At 40.0% G+C, this 22,440-nt stretch overlaps 1 protein-coding gene across 2 annotated transcripts in view; it reads right to left on the bottom strand.

Moving 5' to 3' along the window:
- The window catches only part of LOC128816817 (protoheme IX farnesyltransferase, mitochondrial), a 99,434-nt gene that overhangs the window by 70,307 nt on the left and 6,687 nt on the right, over positions 1-22,440 (bottom strand). For both annotated transcript variants that reach the window (XM_053994736.1, XM_053994737.1), the window contains exon 4: positions 18,635-18,759. In XM_053994736.1, coding sequence (XP_053850711.1) covers positions 18,635-18,759 — 125 coding nt within the window. The remainder of the gene's footprint in view (positions 1-18,634; positions 18,760-22,440) is intronic.

Below are 22,440 nucleotides of genomic sequence, written 5' to 3'. Positions count from 1 at the left end.
AAATGCACCAATTACAAAAAGACAAACTAGACCCACTTACTTCTCAGTGCTGTCGGATGCTCACACTACCCCAGTCCACCAGCAAATCTGTTTCTGTCCCAGTTGAAATGGTCTTTGGCAAAATTAATATTCCACACTGAGAAAGCAACTCGCCTTTTACATGCATAAAAACATATCCATGCCTTGGATAAGCATTGAAGCTCTTTTCTGATTGCTATGCATTTCCATTGCAGGAAAAGCCTGTTTGGTGAGTGGTCCCATCTTCCATGATATTCATGCTTTGTTTTCACTGCATCTGTTTTAAAATATTCCAGAAACTCGGTGTTGAAAGCAATTGACCATATGAATGTCCTGTTCTCTCCACATTCAAGTCTCAGCTATGTTTCCCACACAGACTGATGCTGAAGCATCTTTAACAGCTCCCCAGTCCCAGGAGCACGCTGGTCTTTGTACTTCTCAGGGCATCACTCACAACCCTACAGTTTCCCAAACCAGTGCCTACATAAAAGCAGAAAAGTTGAAACAGATCACTGTGTACTTCTAGTACCTACAGCTGTTACTTTGGAGCACAAAGATTAAAATTTCAGCAACCAGTCCTGCCTCCATCCCACTGCTGGATGGTGCAGGACGCTGAGCCACAAAAGTACTGACAGGAGAGCACGAGAAAAACAGCCTAGCCTAGACACATATGGTTTGACTTAACATTAACTGATTAAAGGTATTTTGACTAGTTCCACAGCTAAATTACATGCACCTGTTGCACGCATTAGTAGCACCTACATCCTACTCCAAACACAAGGATGTGGGCCTGGGGATGTCAGACTCAAGAAGATTACATTTCACATGTTTAGCACTGGAACAGAGTAGATTTATTTATCAATTTCACAGTTTCCTTGAAATAAACCATTTACATTAAAATAATTCAACCTAATATGCCATAAAAACAACATTTGAACACTCTAATTTATACCTTTTTATATAAATTTACTGTTAATTTTATGATCTGTGCAAAAATAATTTAACAGCATCCAGTTTGTAGCATGGATTTTCAGGGTCAAACCAAATGAATCATGAGAGAAAAACGTTCCTGCCTTTCTAAGACCTTTAATTTCAATAATTAAGCATAACAAATAGAGCCAGACTATCTAACATGTCTAAGCTTTTTTGATGTTTACATTTTTTTGCTCTGTCAGCGAGGTCACCAATGGATATGCTATTTTTCCCTCCTGCATCATCCTGTATCTGGGCCTCCACCCTCTGGGAATGCAGTTTGGGTCCACCTTTCCCAAAGAGAAGCTCACAAACCAATCAAAGAGGAAGACGAGCACAGGTACAGAACAGCTCCATATAGGAGAACCAAGATGGAGCAGCCTGAAAAAGGACAAGAGAGGAAGAATATAAGAGATGTCCAGAAAATCGTAAAAGGCATGGAGAACCAACTGGGAGGTGAGTGGCCATTGCCTGTCCCAGTGCTAAAAAGGGGAATTGGACAAATCCATGGAGGGAAGTTTGCACAGATACAGACACCATCATTGTCTTTGACAAAGGACCTGCTAGAAAGTCTTCTGAAGACTTATCCCCTCATGTCTGTACACATCTTAAGTATCTACTACCATACAATTTTATTATGGAATTTCACCTTCTAAAGAAAAATACCCTTTTCCATCTCCACTCCAAACAAGTGTTGCAGGGTAAGCTCAAGGGACAATGAAAAGGAGAAGGAACCTCAACCTCAACCTCCCAGAAGCGGGGAAGAGCTGGAGGCATCAACCAGACTTTTCCAGGCTCTCACTCCCCAAGAATTCCCACTATTCCTTCAGGCACCCAGGGAGTGGGTGGGAGCTGCCCAGTTATGCTTCATGGAGGACAAGAAGGAAGTCTCAGCTTCTACGAACTCCCATGTCCAGCATCCTCCTTCCAGTGCTGCCAATAGGCAACAGGGCCAGAAAGAGATTAATGAGAAGACTCAATGGGTCTGAGACAGAGGCTCATCCATGAATCCAGCTGAATAGAGAATCCTTGCACCAGACAGCCTTTGGCTTGACCATGGTCCTTCTTATATGAGAAACTAAGAAAACAAAGCTTGCTTATGATTTAAAACAAGTGGGGAAGGCTTTTTGCAGTTACCTGTAGAAGTGCTGTTTATGCTGAACAAGTACCAAAAAACTGAGCTTTCCCAAATTTTTCTTAGAGAACATTAGGCAATCAGCCCTACCACTCCCCATGTCCCAACTGTGACAAAGACAGATCCCCAGCTTCAGAGATGCTCTGTGGACTCTGGAGTTAACGCTAGTGGTACCTGAAGCCATTAAAAGAGACTTCCAGACATTCACTGGAGCACTCTGCATCCTGCCATTCAGAACAGCTCAGCAGCTGCCCTCAAATGTAAAAACCTGTTCATAAATAAGTCAGAACCCATTACAATTAAGCTACTTTCAGTATTAAAGACCGCAATCAAAATCACAGAGATCGTTTACCCTGAAGATTTCAAGTGACATCTGCTGAAATAAAAATGTAGTTTGGAAGAAGATTGTAAGAAGATGAGTACGTTATTACCAGTAACTTTTACATCTGTCATTAATTTTCACTTGGTTTTATCTTCTCTCCTAGTCTGCATCCAATTTCACATTGACTTGTGTTTTATTACAATCCCAATGCGGATCCCATCAACTGAAAAGACTAATGATTGCCTATGAAATGCCTACGAAATGCAGCAAATAGTGCAGATATTGTTTCCCCTTCCTTAGCAAAGCACAGCATCTTGAGGCGACTGGCACAAAGGACGATCGACAGCCTTGAAACTATCTGTTTCCAGAATGGAAAGCAGCTACAAATACATATGTGTAGACCAGAATGTTTCCCAAACCTGGAAAGAGTTAATCAAGTTAGACTGCTTGAATACATTAGTGAATGATGTTGAAATGGCACAGGAACATTCTCTAGCCCCGCATATCCCAGACAAACTTCCCCCAGTGACCATAATTTAAGGCAACATTTTAAAAGAGCTCTTTAAATCTCAGCGCTATGGAGAACTGCTGAGGCTTGTAAAAGAACCTCTCTTGCCTTCCTCCCCTGACAACACACCGAGCTCAAAAGTATACGATTGTTTAACACCCAAGAGTCCTACCTGTCTTTAAAGAATTTTTATAAAGTAGATGGCTACCTTGGGCTAGTTAAGTACTTTGTAGTAAGACATCAATGGCATGTATAGAGACATTCCTTTGATCGTTACACCACTGGAAATAAATAAGAAAACAACCCCTAAATCTTCATCATAAAAATTTATGCTTGGAACTCACCGACATTAAGAATCATCATACCACAAAACCACAAAGAGTATTCAATTCAGTCTCTGTGTTCTCACTCATGTGATAGCCTTTGATATTCCCCATGACGAAAAATGAATACATTTTACTACAAAGATGATTTGTGAACAAAGTCCTTTTTATTTTGGTTTCCTACTGAAGTACAAAAAATCTAAAGCTAAAGGAGGAAATCAATAGCTGGGGTAATTATTAGCCAAAACTAACAATGAATGAATGAAATGGAGATTTTCTCTTTTGTAATTTCTAGCAGCACATTTCAAAACCTTCTTTTTACTGTTCCATTTCTCAGTTCAGAATTCAAATCATCATGAATATGAGGCAGAATTTAGACCGTTTTCATTTTCATTGCCTACACTGAAGATACAGAACCATCTTCCTTTTGCTGTATAACTAAGCCTCACCAAATGAAATGTTACACAAGTTTTATTTTAAGGGCTGCTCTTGAAGAAAGAGAGGATGTCAACATCTGTGAAAAACAAGTGCAGTAAGAAGATTAAGATATGTAGATAAATCATTAGTTTTATTAAGATGTGAAACAGGCACCCAAAGAATGGCATAAAATGTAAATGAACTTTGGGATCTGGTCTCTTAATTTGACAGCTGTTTGACAACTGCAAAATGGAAAACTGACCTCAGACAACTGTGTAGAAATGAGACTATTAAGCAGAAGAATTTCATATGGAATGATACAATATACAGCGCAGTAACTCCTCACATGGGAATAGATAAATGTAGACTGGAATTTTTATTGTCTTTGAAGGTGGTGATGTTAAAAAGACTTGAATTTCACAAAGAGGAGCTCTGTGCTACATTATTACAATTAATGCCACTTTCTGAAATACAATGACTGTCGCCTGCAGAAAGAATGCTCACACAGAACTCATAGGCATTTAAAAAAACGTATCTAAGGATATGTGTCCAGTATATCTCCAGTGTCTGGAGACATAGAAAAAAAAAGTCTTCTGCACTTGAGCTGCAAATTCAAAGTCAGCAAAATTATACAATGAATAGGTCATGGGATAACTTATTTGAGGGGTTTCTTTGAAAGCATTGCAGGCAGTCACAATTATACACGGAATCTGTATCACCAAAGCAGCACCAGAACAATCTGATCCATGAAGAGAGTGGCTTAAGGAAATACTCTGCAATTTTGGCCCCTATGGACAGATCTTCTTGGAAAGAGTGGCAAAGCAGTAAGGGGGAAGCTTTTACTATGATTGCCTGAAGCAAGGTTAAAATTTTATATTCTCAGCAGTTAACAGAGAATTAAATGTGAAACAGAGAGAAAACCTACTTTTAGATGTAATCAATCATTTCTACTCATCCTTCTGCTCTAGATCCCATTGAATAGGGCAGATCTTCCAAACACATCCCCAAGCACCACTTCTTCACATTCTCCAGCAACATAAAGAGCCATTTGTGATAAGTATGTTTCATTTCAAAGCAGTTAAGTACTTGGCTCTTTATTCTATTTCTCTCTTTGGGACAACTACTTAAAATCAGCCTTTCCTACCTCTCTTTTTAACCACAAAAAAACCCCACAAAGTTGCCCAACCTGTAGTAGAAGAGACAAAAAAAGCCACACAAGCACTTGCAGCAAAATCCAGACTTAAAAAGAAAGGTTACAGTTTTCCAAGTTAACCTAACAAAAGGTTAGCAGTGACAGCAGCAGAAGTAAAGATTTTGAGAGTCAAGTGACTGCAGTGGTTGGACTTTTGGATAGAAAAGCTATTTGCTGCCCATTACCTTTAATTTTCAGTAGCAGTTTGTTAGGGGTGGGATTTGTTGGGAGTTTCAGTTTCTGGTTGGTTGGGATTTTTTTTCTAGATCTTGTGTTCAGTTTTTGTGTCTTAATGTAATTCAAGTGTTCAGTAACAAAATTAAAACTGAAAAATAAACAAAGCAAATCCCAAAGATCTCAAATGTGACATAAGCACCATCACCAAAACCTTGAACAACCAAACCTCCTGGAGCGAGGAGTTGCACTGTAACTGCACTGTCTGAAGAATCACAGTCACAGAATATATCCTGAGTTGGAAGTGAGACACAAGAAGCATGGAGCCCCGGCCCATGCACAAACACCCCAAAAATCCCACTCCATGCTTGAGACGTTGTCCTAACACTCCTGGAGCTCTGGCAGCCTCGGGGCCATGACCATTCCCTGGGAAGCCTGTTCAGTGCCCAACCACACTCTTTTATTCATTTCTAACTTGCCTTTTCCTAAATTTTCTCATTCTTGTTTTCAAGAGACACTAAATAACCATCTCCTAAACATCTTCTTCCAGCCAGTTGTGTTTTTACACCTCTTCATGACACTGCCTCACTGTCACCTACTTAATGCTACTAAGAAACTAATTATGACATTGTAATAATACTACTGATTTATTCTTGCACAATCCTGGCACAAAACCAACCCTACTCCAACTTTAGTCCAAGTTAATCCTAGATATGACCAGAGCTATGGAATCACATCTGCATGGCGACTTGAACAAAGCGTGTGCTTTACAGGTTATCCATTTTCTCTGACTCTAGCAGTAACTCTAATAAAATGCTAGAAATCTCCCTACAAAAATTGCACTGCTCATAAGCCTCTGCATCACCTCTTGGCTCCACTTCAAAAGAAACTTTAGAAACATCCAGACCAGTAGGGAGTTGAAGTCAACCATCATTTTACAGGGGAGGCACGAATGATTTCCACCAGGAGCAGTCCTTGCCCTGAAGACTTTAATCAGGGATGAAGAATGTGAACTCAACACACAGATCACAGTTCAACATCTCCCCATTACAGCTGGAACTCTGCCAGGTGATATTCTCCATTTGTCCCTTCCAGACACGGCTCTGCTACTTACCCTCACACCAACAGGAACCTTCCTCACTGCGGAAAACTCAGCTAAGAAGAAGAAGTCTGCCTGAAGCAGGGCTGGCTCTGCTGCATGCTCCCGCTGCCAGGAAGAGGCCAAGAATCATGGTAAAAAAACTTTGGCAATCAGGCTCTAACCATTACAAGCAGCAAGAGAAACACAGCAGAGACTTCTCTTCATTGTAACTTTATTTTCTATTCACAAATCTGCCCCCTTGCTGCCTAAGGCCATTTCAGATAAACACTTTTATAATGGATGCCCTTCAAAGATAATATTTTGCTTTTAATGCCCTTTAATAAACACAAGGCATTCCAAGCCTTTAAGCAGCTTGTAAAAGGTTATTATTTTTAAAAGTATCTAATTTCAGAACATAAAAATGAGTTTGAGACTGAACTATCCAGCCTGCTCTCAAATGCCAGCACCTTTATAGTACTCTCTGAAGTTACAACATATTGTCATGTCTCTGTTGGGAGCACCAACATAAATCTCAACTGTAATAAGAAGTTTTAAAAGGAGAATTATAGGGACAGATTTTCATCTTCTAGAAGTCTGGTTTACTTCAAAAATTTACATAATCTATACAGATCCAGGCAAAGTTAGCCTTCAGTGAAGGAAGTGAATACCAAACCTCCAAAATTTGCAGACATGTCTGGTTTAAAGTCAAAGCTTATATTATTAAGCTGCTATAAGTCTAACCTCTCCATCCACATGTCCCATTTTATTTCTTGTCCTAGTTTAACGATATTTCCAACATGCCCTGAGCTTTTTAATCTGGATGATGTACCTAATGATTTTGGTATTGAAAACTAACCTCCTCCTTCACTTTCCATACAGATCTCATAAAAGCCAGAAGAAATGGATTACTGCCCAGAGCTGTGGTTCACTTGTTCATTAAACAGCTTATGCTTAGAATCCTCTTAAAAAGCCACTTAGTGGCAAATGGCAATTTAACATTACAAATAAAAATTTTCTAAAAAAAAAAGTTACTTCAGCTTCCCCTTCATACCAGTGTTATAATCCTACCAGGGATACTGCTGAATTTTTTTTGTGCAATTTGGATGGCCATTTCCCACCAAAACCCAAGAAATTGTGGCTATACATATATATATTTAATCTACACATCTACATGTCATAAATGATGAATTTTAAAACAGCAAATACGGGTCAAGAGATCCTTTTAGGACAACTGACAAATGCCCCAAGAATTGGCAACATGGATGTTGTACACGCCATGTGTGCTGAACCTACCATAAATTAGCTAGATCACATATTGGAAAGCTCTTGCACAGCGTAGGCCCAAATTGAAGATTCAACATACCTTGCTCGTGCCTAGAGCAACATCCAACCCAATCCATGAGCAGCAATACAGGGAAAAATGAAAAAACATTCTATGAGCAAGAATATTAATCTGCAGAAATCAACTCTCCGTGAGCTTCTTGCTTCTTGTAGGATGTGATGTGTGTTGATTTTCAGTCAACTATCAGCTGCATTAGTCATGTAGCTATACCAACACTTACAACCTTTGACAAATCTTAATGCTTCCTGCAGCACTTCCAAGGTTCAGTTAAGTCATGTCCAGAAAAAAGATGGATGGTCCTTGAGTTTTTACATGCTTAAAGCAGCTTGTTTCTATTCAAGACTATATCTCTCACAACAATAACTACCTTCTTTGATTTTTACAGACTAATCAACTCAGTTTTCAATCTTCCCTCTATGCCCCTCTGAAAAACTGAACTGTGCGACTTGCAGAAGTGTTTTGGTTTTTAGAGGCAAACCCACATACTTTCACACTATAACTCCCCAGACTGCAAACTCTGCAGGACACACATCATTACCTTCTTATGCTGGAAAACCACCAGACTCTCGAGACTCTACTGCAATTCAGATAATAAATAAGAAAATTCAGTGCTACCACCATGGACATGAAGAGAAGGCTCCTCTGTTACCTGTATCTGCTGTAACCCACACACTCTACTTCAAAGACCTGTTACAGTGCCTTCAAAAATGTTTAAATGAACACTGGCACAGGAGCAGACAACTGCTATTACATATGACAGGGAGTTTTTAAAACTGAAACCAAACCCAACCACCGGTGCCTCCCTTCTGTCAGAGAGCGCCTTATCATGCTCTCCATGATCTGCCACTCTGATAACCCCCTAGAAGTGCTTTTTCAACAAACCATTTACAGAGTTTGAAGGAAAAATCAAAAGAATTATATCACTGTGATATCTGTGCCAAACTACCAGGACAGTGAAATTTTATATAAAGATAAAAAAGGATAAATGTAACAAAAGAAAGAAGAACTGAAATAATTAAGTACTTCATACTAGTGTCATCACATTTTCTGAGTCAGGGGAGGTTTAGGTTAGATATCTGGAAAACATTTTTCTTCCAGAGGGTGGTCAGGCATTGAACAGGCTCCCCAGGGTATAGCTACAGCCTCAAGGCTGCCAGAGCTCCAGAAGAATTTAGAGAAAGCTCTCAGGCACAGGATGGGATGGTTGGGGTGTCCAGTTGTTGCAGTTTGACACTGACCAAATGCTAGGCTCCCAAGAGAATCACTCATTCACCCTCCCCTGCCACAGCTGGGCAGAGGAGGGAGAAATTTAATGAAGGCTTCATGAGTTAAGGACCGGGAGAAAACACTCCGAGGGCAAAACAGGCTCAACTTAGAGGTACAAAATGAATTTATCACTAACAAAATCAGAGGAGGATAATGAGAACTAAAATAAGCCCTTAAAAACACCTTTTCTTCCCCCATCACCTCCCTCCTTCACACCAACAGCACAGGGAGACATGGCATGGGAGGTCTGGTCACCCGAGTTCTTCTTCTTCTGCTCAAGGAGAGGAGTCCTTCCCCTATGAGGCCATGTGGTCCCTCCCAGGGGAGACAGCTCTCCATGAACTTCTCTGCCGTGGGTCCAATCTCACAAGCAACAGTCCTACCACATCTGCTGCAACGAGAGTTCCCCCCACGGGCAAACAGTCATCCCACAACTGCTTGGGCATGGGTCACTGTTCCACAGGGTACAGTCCTCCAAGGATAGGCTGCTCCAGCCTGGAAGCAGGGCCCCCTCTCTCCACCAGGTCTCCCACTGGAGCACAGCCTCCTCCAACCATCCACCCGTTCATGCATGGGCACCTCCCCCACGGGCTGTGGATGGATCTCTGCATCTCCCATGGATCCCCAAGGGTTGTGGATGGATCTCTGCATCCCCTGTGGATCCCTACAGGCTGCAGGGGCACAGCTGCTTCACCACGGTCTCACCACGGCCTGCAGAGGAATCTCAGCATCAGTGCCTGAAGCACCTCCTGCCCCTCCTTCTTCACTGACCTTGTGGTGTCTTCATGTTGTTTCCCTCACATGTTCTCACCTTCTCCTCTTCTCTGGCTAGGAAAAAAAAAACTGTGCTTCACTTTGTTTTGATTTTCCTTTTAAATATGTTATCACAGAGGAGTTACCACCATCCCTAATTGGCCCAGCCTTGGCCAGCAGCATGTCTATCTTCAGAGCCATCAGGGATTGGCTCTGCCAGACATGGTGGAAGCTTCCAGCAGCTTCCCACTGAAGCCACTTCTGTGGCCCCCCCAGCTACCAAAAATCAGGCTGTGTAAAACCAACACACCTGTATATGACTCCATTATACTGATGGGTCCCTTCCAACTCAGGATATTCTATCGATCTATGATTCTGTGATTACTGCATGGGCTACAGAGACGTTTACCCACATATATACCAGACCCCTACAGAAAACTGAAATGGTCACTTTGAGTTTCCTCACATGACAGATCCTTAGAAAACAAGAGTTTCATTTCTTCAGCCTCACAGTTCCAGCAGTCCCAGGAACTTCACAAGAAAGACCCTTTCCCTTTTCAGTGGGGAACGTTCATACCATTTGGTCTTTCACTCTTTCCTAGGACAAGGTGTGCCAAGACCCTCCCTGTCCCTTTTCTCATATCCTAGAGGTACCTCTTCTTCCTTCCCTCTATTACAAGCTACAGCAGAGAAAGTGATGACTGGGACACCTGACTGTCCCAAGCTGTGGCAGATCAGGTCAGAAAAGCCAACATTGCACTACACTTTCGTGTAAAGCCTTGCAGCTCTGGAAAAAAAAAGTCAAAAGCCACACAAGATAACTTCTTGCAGCCCATACAAATGAGTGTTCGAGTGCCTGCTCCAGCCCAGGCTTGCAGCAAAGCACAATCAGCTCTCTCCAAGGCAGGTCAACTCTTCACAGGCAGTTGACAACTAGAGTGTGGAACAAAGTTAAAAGTCAAAGCAGAATTAAATTTTACTTTAAGAGAGACAACAGTCATGGAAAATTAAAGCAAGAGGACTTGCACTCGGTTTTACTGCACATAAGTCCTTTCCTAAGATGACAAAGTAGAATCTGAACTCATGGTATTTATGTAGTATTTTTTAACTATGGAAATTTGAAGAGAACCCTAAAATAGTTCAAAAGAAAAAGGACTACAAGAATGCTCTGGATTTGTGTTTCAATGAGCTATTCCCCAAAGAAATGGTATTGGTAGGCTGTTTCAGGGAATCAGGAAATAATTTTCTTTAACCCTTCCTGCATCAACTTTGCCACACTATTGCTATTTTTTGTACAGCACAGTACACTAGGTCCTGTATTGCTGTTTCTGAAACTGTCAGAAATCTAATTCAAGGCAATAAACAAGTTGAATATGGCACCATTTAATTTACAAAAAGAAAATGACATTTCACTACTTATCTAGTAAGGTTAGAATTTAGTACTTGCACTGCTAAAGGAATTCTGAGCTATTTGGAAATGTACTTACAGACTGGCAAAAAAAAAAAGTTATTTTCACTCTTCTAAGCTTAGAAAGGCAATACCCCTATGGATCAAAAGGCCAGATAAATCTCATTAAGTACTACGTTTTCCCTTTTGTCTAGTCCTCTCTTCATATTCCCTCATTTCAGCCCTTTGAAATTCCTTTGTTCTGCCTTGATCAGGGTTTCCAGGGAAAATCTGGCATTGGATCTAAAGGGAACCCCATGTCACTGAAATATTCCTGACAATTCATCACTTGATAAATTATTTCTTTCTTACCCCCTACCTTGCTTGCACCCAGTATTTCCACAGAACCCGTGAGTGTGGTGCTAATGATCCTGTTGCATCCAAATGCATCATCTCGAGGATCTCTGGATGCACAGAAGTTAATGGGCTTCTGAAGCTGGCACCCAAAAGCTCCAGTCCATCACATTGGTATTTCAGAATAATAGGAATCTGTTCACTCCCAGCCCATGTCTACTATCAACACCTGTGCAGATGAAAGGATGATTTCAGATGGAGAGAAAACAGAGGACCACGAGGCTGTTTCCCTTGCTCTGTCCCAGCAGGACAAAGGGGACTGCAGTCCCTACACTAACATCTCCAAAAATTCCCCTTTACCACCATACCACCTTGCTGGTGTTCATTTAGGAAATCAGTTGCTCATCAGAAATGCAGCCAGTGAGAGAAAGCGAGTCTGCCCTGTTAACAATGGCACATACTTACTTTGTGCATCCACAGAAAACTGTTTTTACCAAATCAGGAGCAGGATGATCCATAAAACAGGGGCACAGTATTAAATTCATTTTTTTATCCACTATTTATGTCATTGTTGGATTTTAATATATATGAGATGCAACACAAGAGTAACTGATCAAACTCTCCTAGAATATGAAGCTTTATGCTAATAGTGACAGCCACAGAGGGCCAGAAAGTACTAACAAAGGTGTCATTTTACTAATTTTCATTGTCTTTGCTGAACATCACAGAGGTGACTGGGGTCTAAGTCCTTAAGGGTCATGTGAATCCATCCACTTTAAGACACTTTGCCTACCATACTCACACAATATGCATGTAAGCAAAGAGAATTTCTTTCAACAATGATATGCATTAATTTATAGTATTTTTCTAAGACGTTTCATCAAGCTTCAGTTGTAGGTCAAATGATTCATGTTTTGCAAAGATAATCTTTGCATTTAAAATTTATCGGTCCTTCAGAGGTTGGTTCTCATTAGTGCTCATCATTCTCACTGCTCATGAAATACAACCTCAAAAGCTAAGCTAGTCCTACTCCATATCAACGATTCCACCATGCTAACTTGATCCAACCACTGCAATTATGAATCATCTGTTGGAGCTGTAAGTTATGCTTCAATGACCACTAATGAAGACTGCCTAGCAGTTAAAATATCAAAGCAGCATATATCAACACACTTTAGAGCATGAGACAGACTTCCAGTGTTGGACTTTTCTTATATTTATTATTCACTGTAAATTACATCCCAGGCTGCCTCTGCCACTGACAGTCCTGAAGTGTGGAGTTCAACACCAGATTTTAATAACCCCTCCTGCCAGTTGTTTGATCACTGGTGGGAATGGGGAGGGGGAGCAGATGAAAGGCCAGGCGGCTGCTGCAGGCTATCAGTTCAGTCAAAACAAAGGCACTTCACAGAGAGACAGAGATGCATCAGGTGTGAATCCCAAATGAGCAAATGGGAGTGTGGGAGTGTGGCCTGACTGAGGTGACTGACGCTGCGAGTGTCATTCCCAGGAAAAGGGAAGTGTCTGCCAGTGGGATCATTCCAGAGGCAGGAGGGGAAACGTGCTAAAGCCAAAACCTTGGAATGTCGTTTTAGACTATTTCTTAATCACTTCAATCATTCAACTATATAATTTTTACATATATTGTATGGAGCAAATCTCATTGGCACTTAAAGTGGGTTCCCTCATTCCAGCATGACAGTGCAGTTATCTGTGAGAGGAAGGAGCAAAAAAAAAAAAATTTTAGAGATTTCAAAAGTGGGCAAGAAAGAACTTTGAGGAGTTTACTTAGCAAAAACCTCCTGCACTGAGTGGAGGTGGGTTGCATGATGTGACAGAGGTCAGCTCCTCCAACTTGGAGCAGAGCATATTAATAACATTAGCATCAGAATAAAAAGTTCCCACTCCATGGACATTCTATAAAAGACTTCTTTGGTAAGAGAAGTTTGGTACGGAGATAATGCCAAAAACATAGCTAGTTTTGGGGAACAGAACTATTGCTGTTCTCTTTTGTATTGAATTTCTTTTACTGGGATTAAAGAGAAAGGGAACAGAGTGACTACCAGAATCATGCTATTTTTTATTTTCCACTTCACCAATAACCCAGGCATCTATCACTAGCCACCACTTTCTGTGTATTACTTTAACCCTTGGGGTGGTGGGGTTTTTTTACTGCAACAGAGTTCTTGAAACTTTTTTTTTTCTTTTCTTTTTTAATTGGGCAGCAGGTCAATGGGGGGGGATTCTGCCCTTCTGCTCTGCTCAGGTGAGATACCACCTGCCAAGCTGTCTCCAGCTCTGGGGTCCCAGCACAGGAAGGATGTGGAGCTGCTGCTGGAGCAAGTCCAGAGGAGGCCATGGAGATGCTCCAAGGGCTGGTGCACCTCTGCTCTGGAGACAGGCTAGGAAAGGTGAGGGCATTCACCTGGAGAAGAGAAGGCTCATTGCAGCCTTTCAATACTTAAAGAAGATGTGCAAGATGACAGACGTTTTTAGCAAGGCCTGTTGTGACAGGACAAGAGGCGATGGTTTCAAAACTCAAAAGACAATAGATTTAGACTAGATAAAAGAAGACCAGACTTTTTTTTTTTTTCAAAGAGGATAATCCATTGAGCGGACTGACAACTGGAGGAAAGGCTGCTCTATTTTTACTTTATTCAGCCTTGTGCAACATCTAAATTACCTTCATAGTTTGTCTTACATCAAAGATCACATACAGGTTCCCTGGCCTGGTAACTGAACTCAAACCTTGAATTTCACTCCACTATTTTAACAATAACCCATCCTTCCCACTCCTTACAGCTACACTTCTAAGGAATCACCACTGTCAGGAGAAGATGAGACTTTAGGAGCGGAACACAGCCATCAGATCAGACTCTGAAGGGACAGCGATGTTAACTTACATTTGTTCTCTCATGCTGGATAACGTATTTACCGTATTCCTCATTTTCAGCTCTCTTAACTTCAGCTAAGACATTCAGCCCTTGTCAAGGTACAGTCAAACCCAAGCACATCATTTATCTCTTGGTTAGTAAATTCAAGCCATTTAAAACATCCTGCTTTCATCTTTTTAGTTCTCTCCTACTTTTTAACCATGCTGCAGTTACAGAAGAATGTATTTGACATATAAAATGTGCATGTGATTTCTTTAACATTTTAATGCCGTGTATTGTGTTGTAAACATCTCTTCATGTTTCATCTCTTTCTCCATAAATCAGAGGTGACTATCTTAGAAGTCTCAAAAATTACATGTTTTCTCTCTAATATAAAATTCTCTCCACTCCTTGAAGCTTGAGTGAGCTTTCAAAAATCATCAAAAAACAGAGCTATGAAAAAGCAAAATATTATTAACTAACTTCATATAAATTTCTCCCACTCCATTTCTATGACAGCCTGGAGTACAGCAAAAAAGAAGTTACAAAATTAGTCTTCACTAATCAGAAAACCAAGGGTTTACTTATTTGTAACTTATAAGCAACAACACTAAAGCATTTATTTGTTTGATTCAAGATTAACACGCAGTGTTTACAAGACGAAACCCCAGAATATATTTCCATTTCCTTACTTTAACTGCAACTAATAAGACTGATCCCTTCTTATGAGATTTTCTGGAGGTTTTGGCTACCTTAGTAATGTTATAGACACAATGTATCTCAATCCAGTCCTTGGTAAATACATTGCATGATTTTACTTTTTTTTAATCAAAACCTACTGTAAAATAAGGGTTATTTTCAAAAGACAGAATACCAACCACCTGTCTGAAATAATTTTAAGTTACTTCAATGATGGAAAAAAGAAAGAATGCTGTTAGAAAGAGAGGGGAAAAAAAAGACAAAAGCAGTTTTAGCAGGTGGGACTGAGAAGTGGTGACGTGTTGTAGTACAATTCCAAAGGGCCAGAGGACATAATGTGGTGTTGGATGATGTGGAAGAGAACCAGGGAGCACTGGCTCTGGGAGCCACTGCAATGCTGGATTAGGTGTGAGGTACAACTCTGAAGTATTGTGATAGGAAGGAGTGTGGCAGAGGTAGAAACACCGGTGGAGGACAAGAGAAATAAAACACTATCTGTTCTCTGGCACCTTCCCATAGGAGATTCCTCCCTTACAGCTCACAGACCCAACACACTACACCGGAAAACCCAAGGACCCTCTGATATTTATCCAGATCCCCAGGATTCATAACATTTTCTACCAGCCCGAGTCTGTTTCTCTACAACTTCTGTCTGCCAAAAATTATTCCAAGATACTTTTCTTGACATATTCTAAACAAATGTTTCTAGAATGACCTTGCTGTACTGCAGGCACCACATCTCCCTTTTTTAGTTTTTGTCTGTATTTTCCAATACGACTTTTTCAGTCAAGTCACAAAACAGTAAGTCACAAGCTCCTTAAAAATCAAATTCTGTGAAATCCAATTTCACAGAATCACCATCAAAATGCATTCTTTCTATTTGCCTTAGAAAGTAACATTAGAATTTGTGAACTGTGAAATTTTTTTCTAAACACATACCTGGATAAATATTCAGACTGTACTTCTATAAACAATGAAAAAATACAAAGTCGTCTATCTGCACCATCGAGCTGTTTTTCTTGTTAAAAAAAGTGAAAGTGGGGCAAGGATCTCCACTTAAGCACATTTTTGCAACTTTCTGGCTCTTGCAGGCAGGAAAAAATAAGTTTCAAGTATGACATACAACTATCTGAAAACAAGGAGGAAGTGATAATTAGGAGATTGTTTCAGACCAACTTTGTAAAGAAATAAAACACAATGTTTTGGTGTCTATGTATGCCTTAGCACAGGCCTGGCTCCCACCCCAGGACTTAAGTCAACTTAGTTAATTCAGGTTAATTCACTGGGGGTAAAACCATCTCAGCTCCTATCAGATTGCTAAAATCAGGTAGTTGAGAGAAGGGGAAAAAAAAAAACAAGGGAAAACCCCCTCAAACCTCAGAACCTCACCAGTTACAAATTTCTATCAATACTTCCATGAATTTTACAGAATTTTCATTACATTTTCACAGGACTAGGCCTCTCACATCCTGTCCTAAATCACAGGGAAGAATCTTACACAATTCACACTCCACCTTCCCACGACATAGGAGGGGACTGTAAATTGTGCACATAGATTTATAAGAGAAACAAGAAGTGGGAAAGATGAGTTGCCCTTAAAGATGTACAGATTTATAGCAATTTGGGAAGCGGAAAGACGGTTATCATATAAAAAGGTCCTTAAGGGATAGAGAGGAGCAACAGGGGAAACATGAGTCATGAGCTGCCAGAGAAGTAGATGCGTATGGGGAGCAATGGACAGAGCAAAGTGGCAATAAAGGAAGTTCCAAGTCAAATGTGCTCCTTCCCAACGGTTGAGATGGATTACCCAAGCTTTAAGTATTTATGGAAAATTAAATTCCCAGCCAATTCAGACACAGTAACACCGGAAAAAAGACACCCAACGACTGAAAGGATCCATTGACAAACAACAGATCACCAAGCACAGCTCTTTCCTTTTGCTTCCTTACCAACTCTGCTCCTTTTTTTTTTTTTTTAGTAGGAGTAATCTGCCTTCAAGGTCTCTCTACACAGGAAAGTGGGTCAACATGAGCAAGTGTGAAAACTTAAAGTGTTCAGCTGAAATTGTGAAAGGCAGTTTGACACACTGTGAGGCTGGAGTAACTTGCAGTGAGTAAAGAGTGAATTACAAGAACTAGCACAAAGTTACTGCGCTCCTCTTAACTCCCCTTTCCTATCCCAAGTGTCCGATTCCAAATTACAGCACAGAATTCCTGTACTTCTGAGTACTTCAAGAGTTTAAGAAATGGCTTACAAGAGTTTAAAAAGTGCCTACTTTTGGGACAAAATACAATAAGCAATACATGGAAGCTGAAGACAAAGAAAATCAGTTATTTGTGTGGGAATGTCATCTCTCAGAAGATCTAGCAAAATCTCAAGACAAGTTGCATAGGAGTCTCTAGCTAAGCCATCATTAATTATCTTCGTCCAGTAGTATCCACATCAAAAGTGAAGGTACATATGACAGTAAATATTTCAAACGATAACCCATAAATTTATTTTTTAATATTAAAAAGGTAGTAAAGGAAAAAAGGGAGGAAAAAAGGGTACATCTAAAATTGTATCAAACTTCACCTTAGTTATGACAGCCTTTCTACCCAACCTTTGTGTGAAAAATACGTTCATGATAACTAAATGTATTCTTCAGAAAATAGTGTGACTTATTTAAAATTATTTTTCAAGGCTATCTATGTGTTTCCAAGTTAGGCAGGCTACCTAAACATTTCCAAGCCATTAAAAATCATGCATCGTCCTTCCCATTTTGCAGAGAAAAGTGTTAGTTGCCTGCCTCCGTTTTAAGCTCAATGAAAGAAACACTAAAACCTGTAAAAACAATAAATACAACTTACTTCAGACTGAGCAAAATGTGTGTTGATGGGTGCAATCCCAAAAAACACATCTCGTGCCTACAACTGAGGTGTTACAAGGTGTAAACATCAAAGAGCCCAACTCAACCAAGTTGACTCCAGGGTGTGGATCCCAGGAAACCTCCACTACTGGAGTCCCAGCAGTCACAAGCGGCTGCTGAAACCACGAAGTGCTGTCAATAGTGGCACTGCTCCTTCTTTTTCCAGGCCACATTTACAACTGAAAGTGGCCATGGCTACTACACTTTGAAACTCTGTTCAGCACCACAAGTGTTACTACCTGTTCATTAGTTAGGCTTTCCTTTGGGAGGTAGGGAGAGCCCAAGGGCCACTGTGCCTCACAACTGAGTGCAGGAGAGCCAAGATCAGCATCAAGCTCCACAGGCATGTTGACAAACACAGGGAATCTCAAGTTCACGCACCTGGAACATCTCTGGCATGGGACAACCTCCACACAATGGAGGTTCTCAGTTCATTCTGCAGATGTGCAGGAGATACCATGATCCCAGCCTGCACAAAATCCCACTGAAGTCCCACTACAGATGTTTTAAGTGGATCTGAGCCACTCTTAAGACAGATCCAACAAGGTCATACAATAACAGAACCGAAGAATCTAGCCCATAAGACTGGAGCCCCACTGGGTATTCTTACACTCCAATTACCCAATTATTCCTGTCATTTCCAGGGACCCAGGCTTGGGTAGTATCAAGATAAACATTATCACTGGGAGCCTTAAAACCTCATCAAATCCATTCTCCATAAACACACTGTGCCTAGCAACTCCACTTGAATTCTCAGGCATATATTACTTTTGTGGTGCCAGTTTTAGCAGCTCAGAGCTCAGGCAGCAGCTGAAGGCAAGGCACTCCTGGCCATCCAGTCACACTCCTGGCAGCGTTTCAGAAGCCAGGACACCACCAGTCTGCTGTACAGACGAAGAGATGGACTGACCTGATTGATGGAGTTGGCAGCACAGGACGCCAGGCCAGTTCCAAGGGAGGCAAGCAGGAAACAGGTGAGCTCAAAAGGGACGGGGGCCATGGCAAAGCCAGCAGACGCAGTGCTGACGACCAAAGCTGCAACACAAGTGAGAGCACAGTTCAAAGCATCAACGAAAAACCATCTTTGTACATAACAGTAGAGTTATGGCTTTCAAACCCTGAAAGAACTCTTGTGCAGATTAACTTTTTGCTATCTTTATGGTTCACACTAGCTCCAGGAACTGGGTACAATTAATATAAACACTGTACATAAAGAAATCAAAAATGCAAAGGAGAACTGCCAGAGATGAAATAAGAAATCCAAAAGCAGGAGCACATTAGCAGAAGATGCGAGGATACAACTCGTGTCTCTGTATTCCCTATTTTATGGATTTGCTACAGGACCAAACTGCCCCACACAACATGCACAGGAACAGATATTTGTTCTAGTAATTCACACATCACTGCAAAGTCTAACACAGAAGAAAAAGCAGTATGAAAAAAATCCCACACTGAGATATATGCTTTATATCAAATTATAGCAGGAATTATATAGCAGTGCAGAGTCAAAAAGAGATTTGGGGCATGTAGCTACAGTAATTTCACTGCACAATCTCTGTCCCCACTGCTCCTATTTGACATGCCCACTTTGGGCTGAAAGAACAATCACATCATCACAGAGACCCAACAACACTTAATGGCCTCAAAATTTGAGTGGGCTCATAAAAAATCCATTTCAGTTTTGTCATGCAAAACTGTAACTTTAGTACAGTACCGCAAATCACATCCGTAAAATAAAAATTACCCAAGTTTTAATCCCAATTAAATACAATATCCAAATACAATTTGGGCATTGTAATTACCCAAATAATAGGTCTCAAAAACCTCACTTTTGGCAAGAAATAGTATGACATGACAAATATCTTATACTATAAATAATATCTTATACTATAAAAGTCAGCACACTTATGGAACATCTCGCTCATGACCTTGAACCTTACAATCTGAAATTATTAGTTATTAAACAAAAAGTATTTAAATTATGTTCTGATGTAGTTACATGTTTAGACCTCAGCTATCTTAAATCAGATCATCAAAATGTTCTTATCTTCCTGATTCCTATGAAGCCTCCTTTTTGTCTGAAGTTAAATGACAAATAAATAATCTTTGCTGACTGAAAATACCTGGATTATGTATTAAGCAGCTTGAAATGAAAAACTAAATGTCATGGCAGAGACCTGCCAGTAAGGATGCACATGCAAAGTGCTCATTTCAAGAACAGTGCCTGCATAAGAACCTTAGGAATTAATCCTGAAAACACAGTGGAGAAAACTTGCTGCTCATCAAAACTTTTCTCTAAGTATTAAAATCCATTGATGACTGAATATTATTATAATAACATGCATATTATAATAGGTATTAATTATTTAGCCTTGTTACGGATTCACAGGCTACTTCTAAAATACAGTGGATCTATGACAGAACTTCACCCCTCTGAGCAGCTCTGAAAGAATCAGAGATTCTGCTGCCTCGCCAGAAAAATGAGCATCAAAATACTGATCATTCTGAAAGACTAGATCTTATTTATTATATAATTACAACTGTGTTAGTTTCCAAACTCTTGAATCCTCCTTAGGAATGCACAAGAAAACATGAAATGCATTGGTACAACTGAGAGAGTTAAAAAAATGCACTGAAAATGACAGTGAACAGTGGCATTTGCATTTCCAAGACTGATTACATTCTTTTTTTTTTTTGCATAATAAATCACACGCTCACTTCTAGACAAGAATTTAATTAAAACTTATCTTAGACAGCACTTTACACCAATTTATTAGGGGAAAACACCGACTCATTTACTGGAGAAGAAAGGTGGAATGGATTGGCAAACAGTCAGTGTAACATTACCACTACCCTGACCCCAAAGAAATTCTAACACTGTACAGTTACAGCACTAATTAAAGTTCCCATTGATTTCTCCAGACTAATTTTAGCCAGTCATTTGAGCATGACTTATCAGGATCTCATTTAAAAAGGCTGCAGTACATCCTCTCCCATATGCCATTTAGGAAGGTACATTTTCTTGTTTAGGCAGGGTTTGCACACCAGGCATCCCCTGCGTCCCTCATTGCCCAGATATTCCAATACAACACATTAGCAGTAAATAGGAAAATGCTCCCTTTGGAGTGGGAAGTTTATTTTCTTTAACCGTGGAAGCAATAATTTACTTTTCAACTTCCCTCATGGAGGAAAAGTGTATTTAATTGATATTACATCAAGGGAATGAGATCATTGACTCTGTTTGTTTTTTAATCCCTGTTAGTTTAGTGTGTTAGGGGCCAAATTAACTTCACTTGATTGCATAATAGATGGAATCAATGCTTTCAAGACTTGTTGATGGGAGCTGGCATTATACACACTCTTCAAAAAGAAGCCAAGATTTAAACTGATGATCTCAGCCTAAGCCTTATTTTCAGTCTTTTAAACATTTTTAGCTTTAACAAAAATTAACAGGGGACATTTGTCTCCCACGTCAATGTAGATGAAAAAGAAAATGCTGATGGATTGGTGACAAAGAGTGAATTATAATGTTTCTGGCAGAAAAACACAGTCCAAAAGTTTAGTGTGTTCTTTACATTCCTTTTCCACTTCATCACAATGTGCTCTGCCTTTATAAATCCTTTGTATTTACAGCATGTGAATCATTATGCCATATGTTGTTTACCTACAATTAAAAAGTTGCCAAGCCAAAATAAAAGCACAGAAAGCCAAAGCAAATCAATCCTACTCTAGAATTCCCTTTTACTCCTGTACTGGTGATATATCAGTACATAAGGAAGGAGAAAAGCAAATGCATTTGTACTTTTTTTTCAATAAACAATTTCACTGCTTTACTGCAAAAGTTTCTATAGCCCTTAAAGGAAAGTTGCTTTCCAAAAGCTGAAGAAATATTCCTTCCTGAGTATTCACACTTTGGTTTTTGGAAAGCCAACTGTAGCAGCAGTGCTTAGTGCTACCCACCTAACCAACATGTCCTTTGTAAATCCAGGTTTGTTTGGGCACGTCGAAGTTTTGATACAGATTATAACCTGCACACTAATAAAGGCCACATTCCTGAAGCAAACTTAAATTTGGGACAATGATCTGAAACAAGTCTGCACCAAATCATGAAAAATGCAAGTGCAATATTACAAACAGAGTAGATAACCTCTTCTTACCATCAAACAATTTTAAAATACTTTGCTAAAAATTAACTGTAATCATGGTTTATTTTTATTTCATTTGTTTTTCTTGTAGCATGGAAAACCAATTGCCAGAAAGCTTTAGTTTCTTTGATGGGATAATAGTTACTTCTTCAATAATCACAAAAGAAGAACTAGTTCAACAAGTATATGAAATATATTTAGAACTGTTAATAAAGGTAAACTAGCAATATTCAGAACAGTAACAACCAATAAATATTTTTCAAAGTTTCTGGCTATACTGAAGTTACCATTTAAAGAATAAATGCTATTATTCCAGAATCAACTGGGAACATACAGGAGCTCCACTAAAGCAAATGCATTTTTTTACTATAGCAGCTGTTATCAGACTTTCAGCCTACAAACACAACACAGGCCCCTTATTTAGTCTTTGATGCAGTTTGGTAAGAGTCAAGAGTCATTATGCAAAACTGGATCTTCATCATCTTTGTGTCACCAATACACAACAGACAAGAGATGAAGCAGGATGTTCACAACCACACCTTCAATCAGTACCAGTATCTCAGGCTTCTGG

Source organism: Vidua macroura, chromosome 19 (genome assembly GCF_024509145.1).
Source record: "Vidua macroura isolate BioBank_ID:100142 chromosome 19, ASM2450914v1, whole genome shotgun sequence".
In the NCBI taxonomy this organism is placed as follows: domain Eukaryota; kingdom Metazoa; phylum Chordata; class Aves; order Passeriformes; family Viduidae; genus Vidua; species Vidua macroura.
The sequence above is the reverse complement of the archived record's forward strand: the minus strand, read 5'-3'. Positions and strand labels throughout refer to the sequence as shown.